This window comes from Balaenoptera borealis, assembly GCF_965194805.1.
Source record: "Balaenoptera borealis genome assembly, chromosome: 17".
NCBI classification, from domain to species: Eukaryota; Metazoa; Chordata; class Mammalia; order Artiodactyla; family Balaenopteridae; genus Balaenoptera; species Balaenoptera borealis.
The window spans coordinates 73,964,329-73,978,266 of record NC_138876.1 but is presented as its reverse complement, the minus strand read 5'-3'; the positions used below and the strand labels follow the sequence as shown (position 1 = coordinate 73,978,266).

Genomic DNA, 13,938 nt, shown 5'->3' with positions numbered 1-13,938 from the left:
ATTGTTTAAAATAACTTGTCTCGGATAACGTCTCTGATTAACACGCTTTTCTTCTCTTCCTTTTTTTCTTTCTTTCTTTTTTTTTTTTTAAATTTTTCCTTATTACCACATCTTTCATCTTGCCACACAGAGACCTAAAGGGCAAGGAAATAAAGGTGAGTTCGGATATTTTTTACCTTTATTTCTCATTGTTGGTTTGATGTTACTTTTAAACTATGTGGAGGCCTTTTTGGTTTTGATATTTTGTTTTTGTTTTGTTTTGTTTTTGTTTTTTTGAAATGTAGGATTAGAGAAACAGTTCGTCTCGGCTAAGGCAGCCAAATGCTGTCCGAAAGTTTGGTAGGTCCTTGCTTAGAAGCCACTTTTACAGAAACCAAAGTGATGCGAGAAACAGTTTTTATTAGCTTGTATTTCACTTAAGGAGGTATTGTTATGAATGTAGTGACATTTCTTTAATTTTACAGCCTGTATTATGTGACTTCTGCCACAGATTCTCCCAATGTGTGTAGATAAGTGGACATTTTCTTCCTGTCTGGTTTACGTGGGAACGCGCAGCCCACATAGAATTGTGTGTCCCAGTAGTGGAAAGTGTACCGTTAGTCACTGGTTCTGTTGAAGTCGGTCACATTGAGGCAGTAGCCAGTTAGAGATGAAAACGGAACAGGCATGTCATCTTGCTCTGTAGTCTTGCAAGGTTTGACTCAATATGGTACTTCAGAAAGGACTGGGAAGGAAATAATTTGTGAGGTTCCTGCCAGGATTCTATGATTTACTCTTTAGCTAAAAGAAAAAAAAAAGTACTGCTGAAAGTCAAGCATTTTAAAAAAATTAGTGTGGTTTGTGTTTATTAATATGGAACCATACAGTCAGCTGACTGAAACATGACATGAATCATGTGACATTAGTAAGGGCAGAACAATAACTGCTTTCTTGGGACGGTGCCAATTAAATAACATTACAGTGAACTATGTATTTATTACATTTTGTAATGGGGCTTGAAATTAGACTAAATAGAATTATGCTTCCTGTTTCTTATTTCTGTAGTGAAGTATTACCTACAAAACAAGAGCTACAGTAGCCTTTTAGATGTGAAGTTTAATGTCTTTTATTGGTGCTCCTTATGTTTTTAGGGTTTTTATTAGCTATTGCACATTTGAAAGGAATGGGTTCTGTATGCACAGCTTAATTTTCTTTTGAGTTGTAGTACAATTTTTTTGAGAATTTTTACATACTAGTTATATGGCACTGTATTAGGTAACAAATTCATTGCTTTATTTTGATTAAAGATGTATATAAACAACAATTTTAAATTTTAGAATTTAATTTTAATATTAGAATTATCTTCTGTGGTGTAAGCACAAAGCTCAGAATTTGATATTGTTGATTTATTTTAAGTGAGTTTTAAACAGTTTATTTGTAAATCTAAAAAGAATGATCCATTAATTTCTTTTTTTGTTAGTCTGCCCATTAGGAAGTATATATATGTGCAATCTGGTCATTATTGCCTAGCATAAATTATTTTATCCTAGATCTGTGGGGAGGTGGCACTTTGCAAGGCTATTTGAAATGCTAAGTGTTTTGTGTTACCTGCTTTAAGGTAAGTGCAAGTTCTATGAAGTACTTAACTTGTTTGACAAAACAAAATAGCATCTACAGCATTGTAAGCCATTACTGTATTACTGTAAGTTTGATTTATGACAGTTATTTCACTTAGGTATATCCTCATCACAGCTTTGATATCAGAGAGATAAATTTTCTATAAACAAAATCGTGTATCAACTACAAATAAATATTTATTGGTTAGTAAAATTTTTTTAATCCCATTTGTATCACCTCTGTTAGATGTATTTAGACACACATACAAGGTATTTATTTGGATAGTTGTTTATTCCAAGAAATTTTTCTTACTTTCCCCCTTACTCTTCAGTTCATAATTTCATCCATGGATAGAACAATGGACTAGGATTCCTAGGAGACCTGTGTTCTCATACTGCTGACTTGCCAAGTGAGCTTGAACACATTGCACCTTTGGTCAGAATTTCCCTCTCTCTGTAAAATATAAGTAACAATTCTAGCCATAAATCCTATTGTATGCTACCAGGGTTGTTGTAGTTAAAATAGTCCATTGCTCTAGTAGCCATGATAATTGCTGCCTCACCTCATGTATTTATTGTTAAGGTGCAGGAAGACTATTGCCTAAGACCTGACAGGAGGGAGAAATTCTGTTGGCCTAAAAGTATTGGTAATCATTTAAGCTGCTTTAAATTGGTAGATACTACAAGTGTACTAATACACATACACATTACTTGTATTTTTATGCCTCTGAGAATTACAAGGAAAAGGCAGCAGCTCCAGTGAACTGATACAGGTAGCTATATGTGTGTTTAAGAAAAACTACTCTGCCTTAGTTGACTTGGTTTTCAAGCTAGTAAAATTGTTTTATAATTTTTCTGTTTACTTTTATGAAGCAGAAAGCAAAGTTATTTTTCTTGAACTACAGTCCCAGTGTTCTAAGAATATGAGTATTAAACTTGAATTCAGAACTTATCAACCTTATGAAAAATGCATGTCCCTGAGGAATTATCAGAATTCTGAAAGCATAATCCTTTTTAGTTGACTTAATATGATTTCAGGGACTGTGTATTTCCTTTCTTAATAGTCTTCAGTTGACAGCATTAGCCCAACACCTGGCTTCAGTGTCTTTGATTTTCTACTAAGTATTTTTCTGTATGTCCTTAAATGCACTAAAGGAGCAAAAATTTAAAAGGAATTCTATATCAATCTCTTTGTAAGGCAAAAATGCTTTTGTAGTATAAGTAATACTTCTAGGTTTACTTGTTTATAAGTTTGAATTCTTTTTAATAGATTGTCCCTATGTTAAATATTAGAACTCTTTTATCCTTGGCCAGGGTAGTACTGAAGGACAGTAGAAATTTAAGGATAGTTATGTACCTGTTGGCCCATAATTTAAAACTGACTTCATATCACTTTTATTTATTTAACAAGTGGAATTTTTGCTTGCTGGAATAAAAGTGTACCATTCCTTCCCCTGCAGGCACCACAGATAAAAGTGTCAGATCCCCTGCTTCTAGTAGCCTCAGGCCTTGCTGCCTGCTTCCTCCTATTCCTTAAGTTTATAAATAGGCAAATATATGGAAAGGAATTTATCTTTTCCCTCCTCTCCTCACCTGCCCCTCCCAACAGAGGGACATAGTCATTGTTTGGTACTGCAATTTAAAAGAATTAGGCTGAATTTGGCTATCTTTTAGTGTTTCAGAAAAGTCGTGGAAAATGCCTTGTATTTTGGCAATATCTTTTGTATCCTCTCCCCACCCTACCCCTAACCCCTCGGGAAATGACTGCAAAGCACTTTACTGTTATTTTAGGCCTCATTTTATTAATCCTCAAAACATTCCTATAAGGAGATAGAGGGTATATGGTATTGTCGCTGTTTTTGTAGGTGGGAAAACATGATGCACAGATCTGTTGACTTTCCTAACTTGATGTAGTCAGGACCAGAGCAAAGAATCACCTGGCTCCTAAGGCCCATGTTCTATCTTGATTTGACTCTGCTTCATAGAGCAGAGGAAACAGGCGAAGAATCATGTAAGTCATCTGTTCTTTTTTCCCTGAAGAACTTGTACAGACTATGGGACTAGCTTGGATTTCATTACTATTTAATGGCTTTCAGTCTCCAAGACATTAGATTGTCATTAAGTAATGTTCAAAACCTGAAGTCTTTAAGACAATTGAATTTCTTTAAGAAAGGTATGCTTCTGAAACTCTAGGGCTAGCTTCTTATTCAGATTCTAATTTGATGCAGATTGCTTATCAGTATGCGTGAAATACTTAAAACAAAATAAAACATTTTTTCCTTAGATTGACATAGTCCTTGAATAATCTTTTAGGACTTAGACATTTTAATGCATCATTATAAATGACTATAGACTGTATTTACTTAGTGTATGAGAATATTTTCTTAGTCTCAGCCTCTTAGAATTAGAAGAAAAGATAGAACAGAGAAGATGAGTAAGAAGAGCAGTATAATATATATTTGGATAAATTTTAAGGAGGTACTTTTTTACTGTTTTAGCAGTGTGGACTAAATTTCTGGTAATCTAATGAATACAAGAGATAATAGTTGTAATTTTGAAATGGGTAGCTGTTTCAGATACTGTCAAATACGTATGTAACAGTGACAAATATGTACCAGTCCAGGCGCGTAGTGAAGAATTCTTTTTCAGGAGGTAATAGACCAGGCATAACTATTTTTGAATAGAGGAGTGGTAAAGGAGAACAGATATGTTAGAATCTCTTGGGCTGAAATGATTAGCCCACCTGATATAACCTAAGGTACCCTCCGCTTTAATTTTGTTTCTAGTGGCTGTTGCATATTTAAATTCTGGGGAGCGCATTTAGCTCAACTCTGGCATTGATGCATTCCTTATCAAATGCAGTTAAGCCACCTCAGTGGAGCCAGGATCACGGTGACCTTGAGGTTTCTCTTGTAGTCTCTGAGGGGCAGTGTAGAATCATGAGAGGTGTACTTTGAAGGCTTCACAGAGTAGTATTTTTTTGAGCGATCATTGCTACTCAGGGGGTGGCAAAGAACTAAGGGGTTTTACCTGTCTTTGCTCCCATGACTCTGTCAACTTGTATATTTCATTTAGGTCTCTGAACTCATTGGAATAATTAGGGAAAATAAAGATGTTATGATATTATAGAAGAACACACAACGTAAATCCATTGCTCCTAACCTTAATTTATAATATTTTATATTTAAGTATTGTATTTAAAAATGCTGTATTTTTAAGCAATAAATCTTCAGGTATTGAGGGGCTTTATTTTGTTTCCAAGAGATTAGTTGATTAGTCATAAGCTTGTTTATGTGGTCCTAAAGTAATTTTTAGTCCTGTTTGGATCTTGTAATATTTTATGTGATAATAATATCCAAGATTATTAAATACTGTCATTGAATACTCAGATGAGATGAGGTAGGTACTATTAATAACCTCCTTGAATAGAGAAGTAATCAGAGTTAGACAGGCTAAGTTACTAACTAGAGATCACCCAGCTTCTCCGTGTTGGACTTGGGATTCAAACCCAGGATCTTTTTACCTTGAGTCTGTGCTCAAAAGCACTGAGACAGTGTCCAGAACAACAGCTTTATATAGAGCATTTATGGAAGTGATCTCTGAACAAATATGGCATTATAAATCACTCTGACTGGTTTTCTCGTATGTTGCAAGAGTAATCATGGTTATCTTTAGTGTCTTAGTTTTATTTATACTTTCTTGTGAAAGTCTTCATTGTTTTTTGTTTAGAGTAAAGGCCCTTTTTATTTAGATTTTTTTATGATAATATTTATTTATTGTGATATTGCTTCAAGTGAATTTTAGCCACTTTCTTTAACTGGAGACATTTAAGATATTTATTTTAACGTCGGTTACCAAACAAGGTTATTTATTTACCTTTATTGGACTGAGTAGTAAAGTGATTTAACAAAGGTAGAGAACATTCAGAAATCTATCTTGTCAACAACACTGCTTAAAGTGGTTATTTTAGATTCAAATACAGCATTAGCAAACCCTTCCAACATTTTAATTTAACTGCTTACCACAGTGTTGAAATTGGGATATTTACGTTATGTTTTTAGTAATGAGAAGTGTATATATACTTTGTATTTATGTAATCTTGGGCTTATATATACAAGATTTGTAAGTTTTTGGTGGCACATAAATATTTGTATCCAAAATTAAGTTAATCCTAAAGGGGGGTTTTAAATGAAAAGAACAAAGAACCCAGGATAAGTTTCCGATTTGATTTGGAAAATATTGAAAATATTAGGTTATTTTGTGAGTTTCATAAAGATAATTACAATACATCTAATACAAACATATTTTTTAGTTTCAGTACAAAACGGTTCGATTCATCAAAAAGATGCTGTAAATGATGATGATTTTGAGCCATACTTGAGTAGCCAGACAAATCAGGTAAGTGTGACAGTCACATATTTAGGAAATTAAACTTACATTAGTATTAATTGATTTTTTAAAGTAGGTATTTTAGTTGAATGAGGCGAACCCTAACATGAATTAACCCAGCGTGCCTACATAATAGTGAATAGCAGCTGCAGGCTTTTGGCACAAGAGAGTTCTTTGGAAATTGGAGATGGCTGGAACTAGATTATGAAATACAGAGATAGGAAGATGAACGTTTGTATATATTGTGGTTAGATTTTTTTTTTTGACTGTTGAATTTAATCTTTTAATGCTGCTGCCATATCTTCATAGCTAAAGCAGATTATAAGGTTTAATTAGCTAGAAGTTTGTGGGAGAGGACTAGTTTGTGCCTGAAATTTTTGGTTAGTATAATTAAAGTTATACTATAACCTGGTATGTAACCTGGTAGCATAAGAAATAGAATTAAAGATATTATAAACACACTTGCTTATGTATTGTAGGCATGGAGAATTTCATCAAATCAAATAACTGGTTGCTTTTGAGGTTCTTCTGTGTTTGAATTTTTCACAGATAATCTTGTGATTTTGTATATAGGAATAATTTAGATTAAACATTGACAAAAAAGAATGGTATTTCTTAGTCTCTGTATACCAATTCTGCATCTCTTTCTGATTGTTAATAAAAATGTCACTACTAGAAGTAAATTTAAAAAAAAAAACCTTTCATTATTAACCAATTTCTTTAGAGAGAACATTCTGGAATGAAACTGCTTTGTTGTTTTGCTTATAAAAAGACATATGAAAAATGTACCTTGAAATCTTAACCTAGTTTTTTTTAACTTATAAAAGAATAAGGAACCAAATATTGTTACAGAACTTTGCAGTTGCAGAGAAAATGTGAAAAAAAAGTAGCTTCCAATTTGTGGAATGTACAGTTATTTTTAGGACTTTGGAGAGCCATGGTTATGTTCAACCTGATCTACATTTATTTCTCTTTAACCACCCCCTTCTATCTGTTGATCTACATCCCTAGCGTATGTTGGGAGGGAATAAATAAATAAGAAAGAATAAAAATGGGTGATAAAAGTCCATGAAAGTTTGGCTACTTTAAAAAAAATGAAAAAGTTCATTTCATTCTTATGTAATCTACCTTTATGATCTCAATAACAAATTTACTTTCCACCTAAAGGTTGTGAAAGAATGTATCACTGGAAAATAGGGCAAGATCATTTGTTGTGAAGTGTAGTGCAAGTTTTGAAAGAATATATTCTGTTCTATTTGGTCCCATACAGTAATCTCAGTTAACATCCCTATGGCAGTGTTTCCAACTTTTTTGAGAAATTCTGATATAATGAGGTATAGTAGATATTCTCCTAAAAAGATCTCCATGATCAGATAAGTTTGGGAAATTTATTTGGTTTACATAATTGTTTTTTTGCTACTTGATTTTATACTTTTTGTATTTTAATGTAAAATGAATTTCTAAGACAAGGGTATGGTATGAATATTCTCTGACTGACTTGTTCAAACTCTATTTTCAAGAAATTTTAATGGATTATAAATGTTTGAGAATTGCTACCTGTAAGAATCTTCTCGTTTTATTTGGTAACAGATGTTTCATAATTTATTTGTCACAGGGGCTTAGAAGATTGGTTTTTTGGCATTCCACAGAGATGCTTCAGGTCTGCCTAGGGGAGACCGGGGGAGGGTAACCTGGATCCTACCCGTGCAGCAGCCAGAGCTGTGCTTTGCTTTTCATGTGTTTTATATGTTGGAATTCTGCATAAGATTTCACATAAAGTGTTGGAAAGTCATTATTTTTTAAGACTATAAGGGCATTTACCGTAGTGAACCCAGTTTTTAAATTGAATCATAGAAGTTTCTTTATGTTGGGGCAAAAACATCTATAAAAGGTTTGTTTTAATGTGATGTTTAAATGGAAGGTCTTATACTTTGTATTAATTAAATCACTTACTGATGTTAGAATCAATGTAATGTGCTCTTTAAAGAGAAGTCTTAAAGTTTAATACCAGTACGGGTATATTTTACCTCCCTCTCCTTGCCAGTGCTGATGAATAGGATTTCAGCAATTATCTTTCTGTAATAACTAAAAATAATTGTCTAACCAGGATACATATTTACCTTTTAAAGAATAGTAACACTATAGAATATTGAAAACTGGGTTTATTGGAGAGCAGAATTGAAAATTATCTGAAATCTTAAAGGTAAGCTGTACAGAATTTAAATTTATCATAGTTACTTAGCTAAAATAGAAAAGTTTTTACAAATTGACCTTTTAAAGTCGATTAGTGAAAAGTGGATTTATTGATGAAATATCTAACGTGATTATTTTCAGATGTAAAGTTATGCAAGTATTTATTGTTTCTTGTACTGACCTAGCTGAAATAATTGGTTAATTAAAAATTTTTTCAACTGAATATACAGTGTGTTTTTAAAATTAAATCCCTTCATCTGATTTTAATATTATAAATAATAAAAATGATATTCTTTAGTCTAGAAAAGTTTTTAATGTTTGTTTTATATGCTTAGATCTAAATCAAATCAAACCCAGGGATGCTTTAAAAACAGGTTGTTGGCCTTTTACTTCTGTGGCAGCATATTCTATTTTCTCATGCTCAATTTCTCAGGGAATAATTTTCATAGTAATTTTAAAAGTAAATGTATGTCCTTCAGGACTTAAAATTCTCTATAGTTCCTCGGAATAATCTGATGATTAAGTTGATTAAAAATTCAGGTTTAATTGGTACTGTTAAAGATGCTGTGTAATTTGTGCATATAAATTTGAAGAATAAATTGAAAAAATGAAGTTTGAATTGGTCTGCTTGTGTATATGGGGAAATAAATTCCTAGCCATGCTTATCAGAGAAGAGGTATAGAGAACTAAGACAGTAACAGATTTTTTCTCTCCTTGTTATTACTGCCCTTAGGTAAGGTTTTCATTATCTCTGCTGTTGGAATGATTTCCTAACTGGTAATTCCATGTTGCCACTCAGCAGTCCTCTTAAAGTCCAAGTCTGTTGCCGTCGTCATGTTAAAGACTTATCAAAGCTTCACCACAGTGGATATATTCATTATAAAAATGGCTCCACTTCCCCCCCTGCCTCATCTTTGGTCAACTTTATCCATGTAACTTATTTAGGGAATAGGACTTATTTTCTGAAAATATAAGTATTTTCTGAATATTTTCTTTCATGATCTCAAGCTTTCCATTTATATGTATGATGTACCACACACAGACTCTCATGTCTGTCACTTCATGAGGTCTTCTGATTTTCCAGTTACTTGCCCCCTCCTCTTTGTACTAGAGCTTTTGTTTTGCTTTGTTCTTATTTCTGTAACAATACCTATCAAATTGCAGGGTAAATTTGTCTTCCCTACTAGACCTGTGAAGTGCTCCAGGTCAGAGAGCATGTTCTTTATCTTATTTTCTCCATGTTCTTTATCTAATTTTCTAGGTTATCCAATGTACTCAAGGATTCTAGGTTGATTCTAGGTTGACTGGCACTGTATCTGGCATGTAGTAGGCATTCATTAAGTATTCATTGAATAAGTAGATTAGGTTAACTGCTAGAATTAGGGAATGAAGAAGTATGGTTGATGAAATATTCAGATTAATTGAGTATAATGTATGATACATTTTTTCTTATGACATCTATGTGATTAAATATGCATGTATTTTACTTTTTGAGAAGTACAATAATATTTTTAAAATAATAGAAGAAAATGTACATAAACATTAAAAGTATACTAAACTTCACTTAACTTTTTGTTAATCTAGTAGTTAGTTCTGGGGTTTGAAGTACCTCAGGTTCTTAATGGAAAACAGTTTCTGTTTTTCTATGCAGACGTGCTGTTTTTGGTGAATAATACCTCAACCATTTATTATTGTACTTCTACGACATTGTACAATGTTCTATCTTGGAAGTTTGGATATTTATGAAGTAAAAATAGGTATTAAGTTACTATAACTGAAAGACTCAGTTATAATTGAGTTGTATTAAAGTGTCCTCAGGTCAGAACAGTAATCATGAATTTTTTCTTAGTGTTGTTCAAGTTTTCTTTGAGATAATAGAAAAACAATTGACCTGACTCACAAGGCTAAGAAATGATAATTACAAATGATTTTGAAATTCGAAGGAAGAAGTTTTCATCTTTTCTGTATTTTAGTTTTCAAATTAAAACAAGATTAACTCCTATACTTCAGTATAGCACTTTGCAGTTAACTAGATTTTTAAAGATATGTAATTGATTAGAGCAGCAGGTATTTTCCCATTTTACCGACGAAGAAACAGGGTTAGAGAAATTAAATGATCTGATGATCACTGACATAGAAACTGCAAAAGTAGGGAATAACTACTGTTTATTGAATATTTATTGTGTCCTAGGTACATTATCTTTATTTCTTTTTAATATTTGAGAAAACTCAGTTTTAAGTAACTTGATATTGGCTTCACACAGCTGATAAGTACTGGGTTGGGATTAGAATTTAGTTACCTCGTGGCTTCACATCCACCTTCAGGTTGCGTTTCTAAGTTTATGCTCTAGGTAAAGGGTTTGTGGATCTGTTACTTTACAAGTATGTTTAATTATATCCATTGATTATTATATCATTTTTTATGTGTACATATTGTTATTTTCCCCTTTTCAATTAGTTTTTTGAGTAAGAAGGATATGCCAAGCATTTCATATCACTTTGTTAAAGGTTATATATCTTTAAACAACAAAGTAAAATTTCACTATTACTGACCAATTTCAGAATTATGAATAAACTATTTTAAAGTGATTATTTGGACATAAACTGTTAAATTGATTGTACCTCGTTGTACCAGGTTTGAAGTAAAAGGTGAAAGAAAGTTTTGAGTTTCTGTTTTCCATCATCAGTAGGTGGAAATTTTGTTCCCCTTCATTCCACTTAGCTAGCAATTAAAAATTTATCTGACATTTAGCAAAACATTTAAAAATATTTCCAATTATAATCGAAGCTCTGCTAATACAAAATGTGTTGACCATATCTTACTTTTAAACTTTAGTAGTTTCCTACAACTTTGTTCTTACTAGAACCCAAACCAAAACCCTTGCCTTTTGGAAGGAGACTGCTTAAGTTACTTTCGTAAAGCTGAGGAAAAAACATCTCATTCAGCTAAAACTACTGAAAGAATTAGGAAATAAATAGCATTGTTTGATAAACTGGAGAAAGCAGGCCATTTATCCAGTGTGCTCAAGGATTCCAGGCTGGTAGCATGGAAGCTCTGTGGACAGCTCTGTAGTCAGGCGGGGACAGCAGCGCATCTCTGCTCATTAGCTTGAGCTGACTGTTTGACAAGGCCCTTGTGATTGATGGAGCACATTTTAAAGTAATTTAAACTTACCGTTTTGACAGAATCAGTAGTTTAGGGGTGAAGTAGTAAAACCCATGATTTAAAAAAAATTGAAAAGATATTTAATAAAAGGCCCCACAGCAAAAGGGTGTGGACCTGGTCCAGCCCCAGAAGTGGCAGAATTGGTGAAAATTTGTTACCCATTTAATAATATAGCTTGGGGGGGGGGGCTTTTTTTTTTTTAATAGGAATCAGTATATATTAGATAATCTATTAAAACGGGTTGACAGACTGTGACCCAGGGACCAAAACCTGTTTTCTTTGAGGAAACCCTTGAGCTAGCAGCTTTTTAAAGGGTTGTTAAAAGATGAATATGTGACTGCAACTGGATACCGTATTTGGCTTGCAGAGCTTAAAATATTTGCTCTTTGGCTCTTTAGTTTGCTGATCCCTGAATCATGTGATGGATATAGACAAATTAGGAACCTGATGTGTAACTGTTGTGCAAAATTCAGCATTTGTGAGGGTGAAGTAAGAATATTCAACATAAGTTACGAGTGTGATTTTGCAAACACTTTATCATGACGAATGAACTTAAAAATTTTCCGCCTTGTCTGTTTTTCCACTCCCACATCCAGGTAAAGGCTTACTAAGTCCAGATTTCAACGCCAACATTCTAAATTAAAACTTTGAAACTGAAACTGATTACCTCCATATTCAACTCAGCTTCCTTATTCTTCCCTCATGTGGAATATATTCACTTCCCTGTGCAATGTCTTTAACTGTAGGTTTTCTTTTAGAATGAATATTTTATATCAGTATTTTTCACAATGTACGCATTCAGTAAGTGTTTGGTTAAAGTAATAAAGGGAAACCTTAATAACTTCAAAAAAATTTAAAAATTAAAGAAATCTTGATTATGTATGTTCATTAATATTGGCTAAATGTTTGGGCTTTCTCACAGTGACTTCAGTATGAAGTACTATGAATACTTTTACTTTCAATAAATAATTTGGTGATTGAATTATAAACACAGGTGTGTGTATATATATCCATGGCTACTGAAGCTTACTCATTATTCATTTCTTCAAGAATTTTTTTTTTTTTCTTTGAAAACCACTGTTGGTGACTTTGAGCTTCCCTCAGGCTTCATTTCCTTCATACTAATATTGTGAGCATTCTTTGAATATATTTTCAAATATGGTTAATAATTATCCAATATAGTTAAAGAATATGTTCAACTAAATTAGTAAATGGTTGACACATATATTTCCAGTTTTGGATACAGTGGAATATACTTAATATCAAATGTGTTTAAAGTCATTTTTTTTCTTTTAACTAATGCTGACACAGTTTTTTGTTTTTAAGTTCAAGTTTTACTGAAAGCACTCAGTAAATCTATGTCTAATTATTAACTTAAATGCAGCCTTTATTTGATTCTCTTGTCATTTTCATTTAATTATATCAGTCATTTCAAAAGGCAAAATATGAAACTAGCTTTCTTATGTACAGTGGACAGTTTTAATAGTTGTAAGGTATGTCACAAGTAACTTAATAGTAATAGTAAAGCATTTTAGTTTTCAATAATAGGCCTTTAAAAAATAAAATGAATTCCAGGTAGTATCTGTGATGTAATTGTCACATATTTATATTGATACACTTTCTTGAGTGGGAAAGCAGTGGCAGAATAACCCCAAGAGAGTGACAGCCAAAAAAACCAGAATGGGTTTGCTCCATTGTGCACTTTGCTCCATTGCATTCTCCACTTTGCTCCAGGGAACTTAGAATGTCTATGTAAATAAAGTGAATAATCAGCCTTCAAAATGGTATTGACCCTTGGGAGGGGAATACAAATTGTCTTGACTAGATATCAGCTTGGTTTTTTCATCTTGCTTAATTTTACAAATTCTGAAGCTCTGTCCAAGGCTTTAAAAATCACACCTAAATCATAGAGTGAAAATCTATTACAATTGTCCTTTGGTGTCCCTAGGGGATTGGTTTCAGGACCCCCGCTGATACCAAAATCCACAGATGCTCAAGTCCTGTATGTAAAACGGCGTAGTATTTGCATATAACATATGCACATCCACCTGTATACTTCAGATCACCTCTAGATTACTTATAATACCAAATACAATGTAAGTGCTATGTAAGTAGTTGCCCGTGTGGCATATTCAAGTTTTGCTTTTTGGAACTTTATGGAAAATTTTTTCTTCCTGAATATTTTCGCTCCATGGTTGGTTGAATCCATGGATGCAGAACCTGTGGATTGGAGGGCCGGCTGTATCAGACATATTTTTGGCATAAGAAACCTACTTTCAAAAGAAATCCGTAGAATATTTTATTTTTTTACATTGGCTAGTAACAGATTTGACTGAGTTTTTTTCTTTAATAAGCTTTGATTTTTGGCAAATCACTAAATGGATGATTAATTTTATTCAAAATAAAGGCCAATTTAATTATAGTAATTCTGGAAAAAATGATAGGAACTTACTATTTCTAAATTAAAATTCTGATCAGGAAGGTGATAAATTTGTTATGTAAAATTTAGAAAATAGGCACCTGTAACCAACCATTAAGAAACCATTAGGATTTTGTTTTCTTTTTCAAAGCAAGCAAGGCAAAACAGAACAAACA

General features: G+C 32.7%; 1 protein-coding gene across 12 annotated transcripts in view; it reads left to right on the top strand.

Annotated features, from left to right (window-relative positions):
• YTHDF3 (YTH N6-methyladenosine RNA binding protein F3) overlaps positions 1-13,938 on the top strand; it is a 33,398-nt gene that overhangs the window by 688 nt on the left and 18,772 nt on the right. For 3 of the 12 annotated variants that reach the window (XM_082364713.1, XM_082364721.1, XM_082364722.1), the window contains exons 2-5: positions 131-155; positions 3,461-3,606; positions 5,908-5,993; positions 7,600-7,644. In XM_082364713.1, coding sequence (XP_082220839.1) covers positions 3,549-3,606; positions 5,908-5,993; positions 7,600-7,644 — 189 coding nt within the window. In that variant the 5' untranslated portion in view covers positions 131-155; positions 3,461-3,548. The other 9 variants (XM_082364719.1, XM_082364718.1, XM_082364717.1 and 6 more) reach the window with 9 other exon arrangements.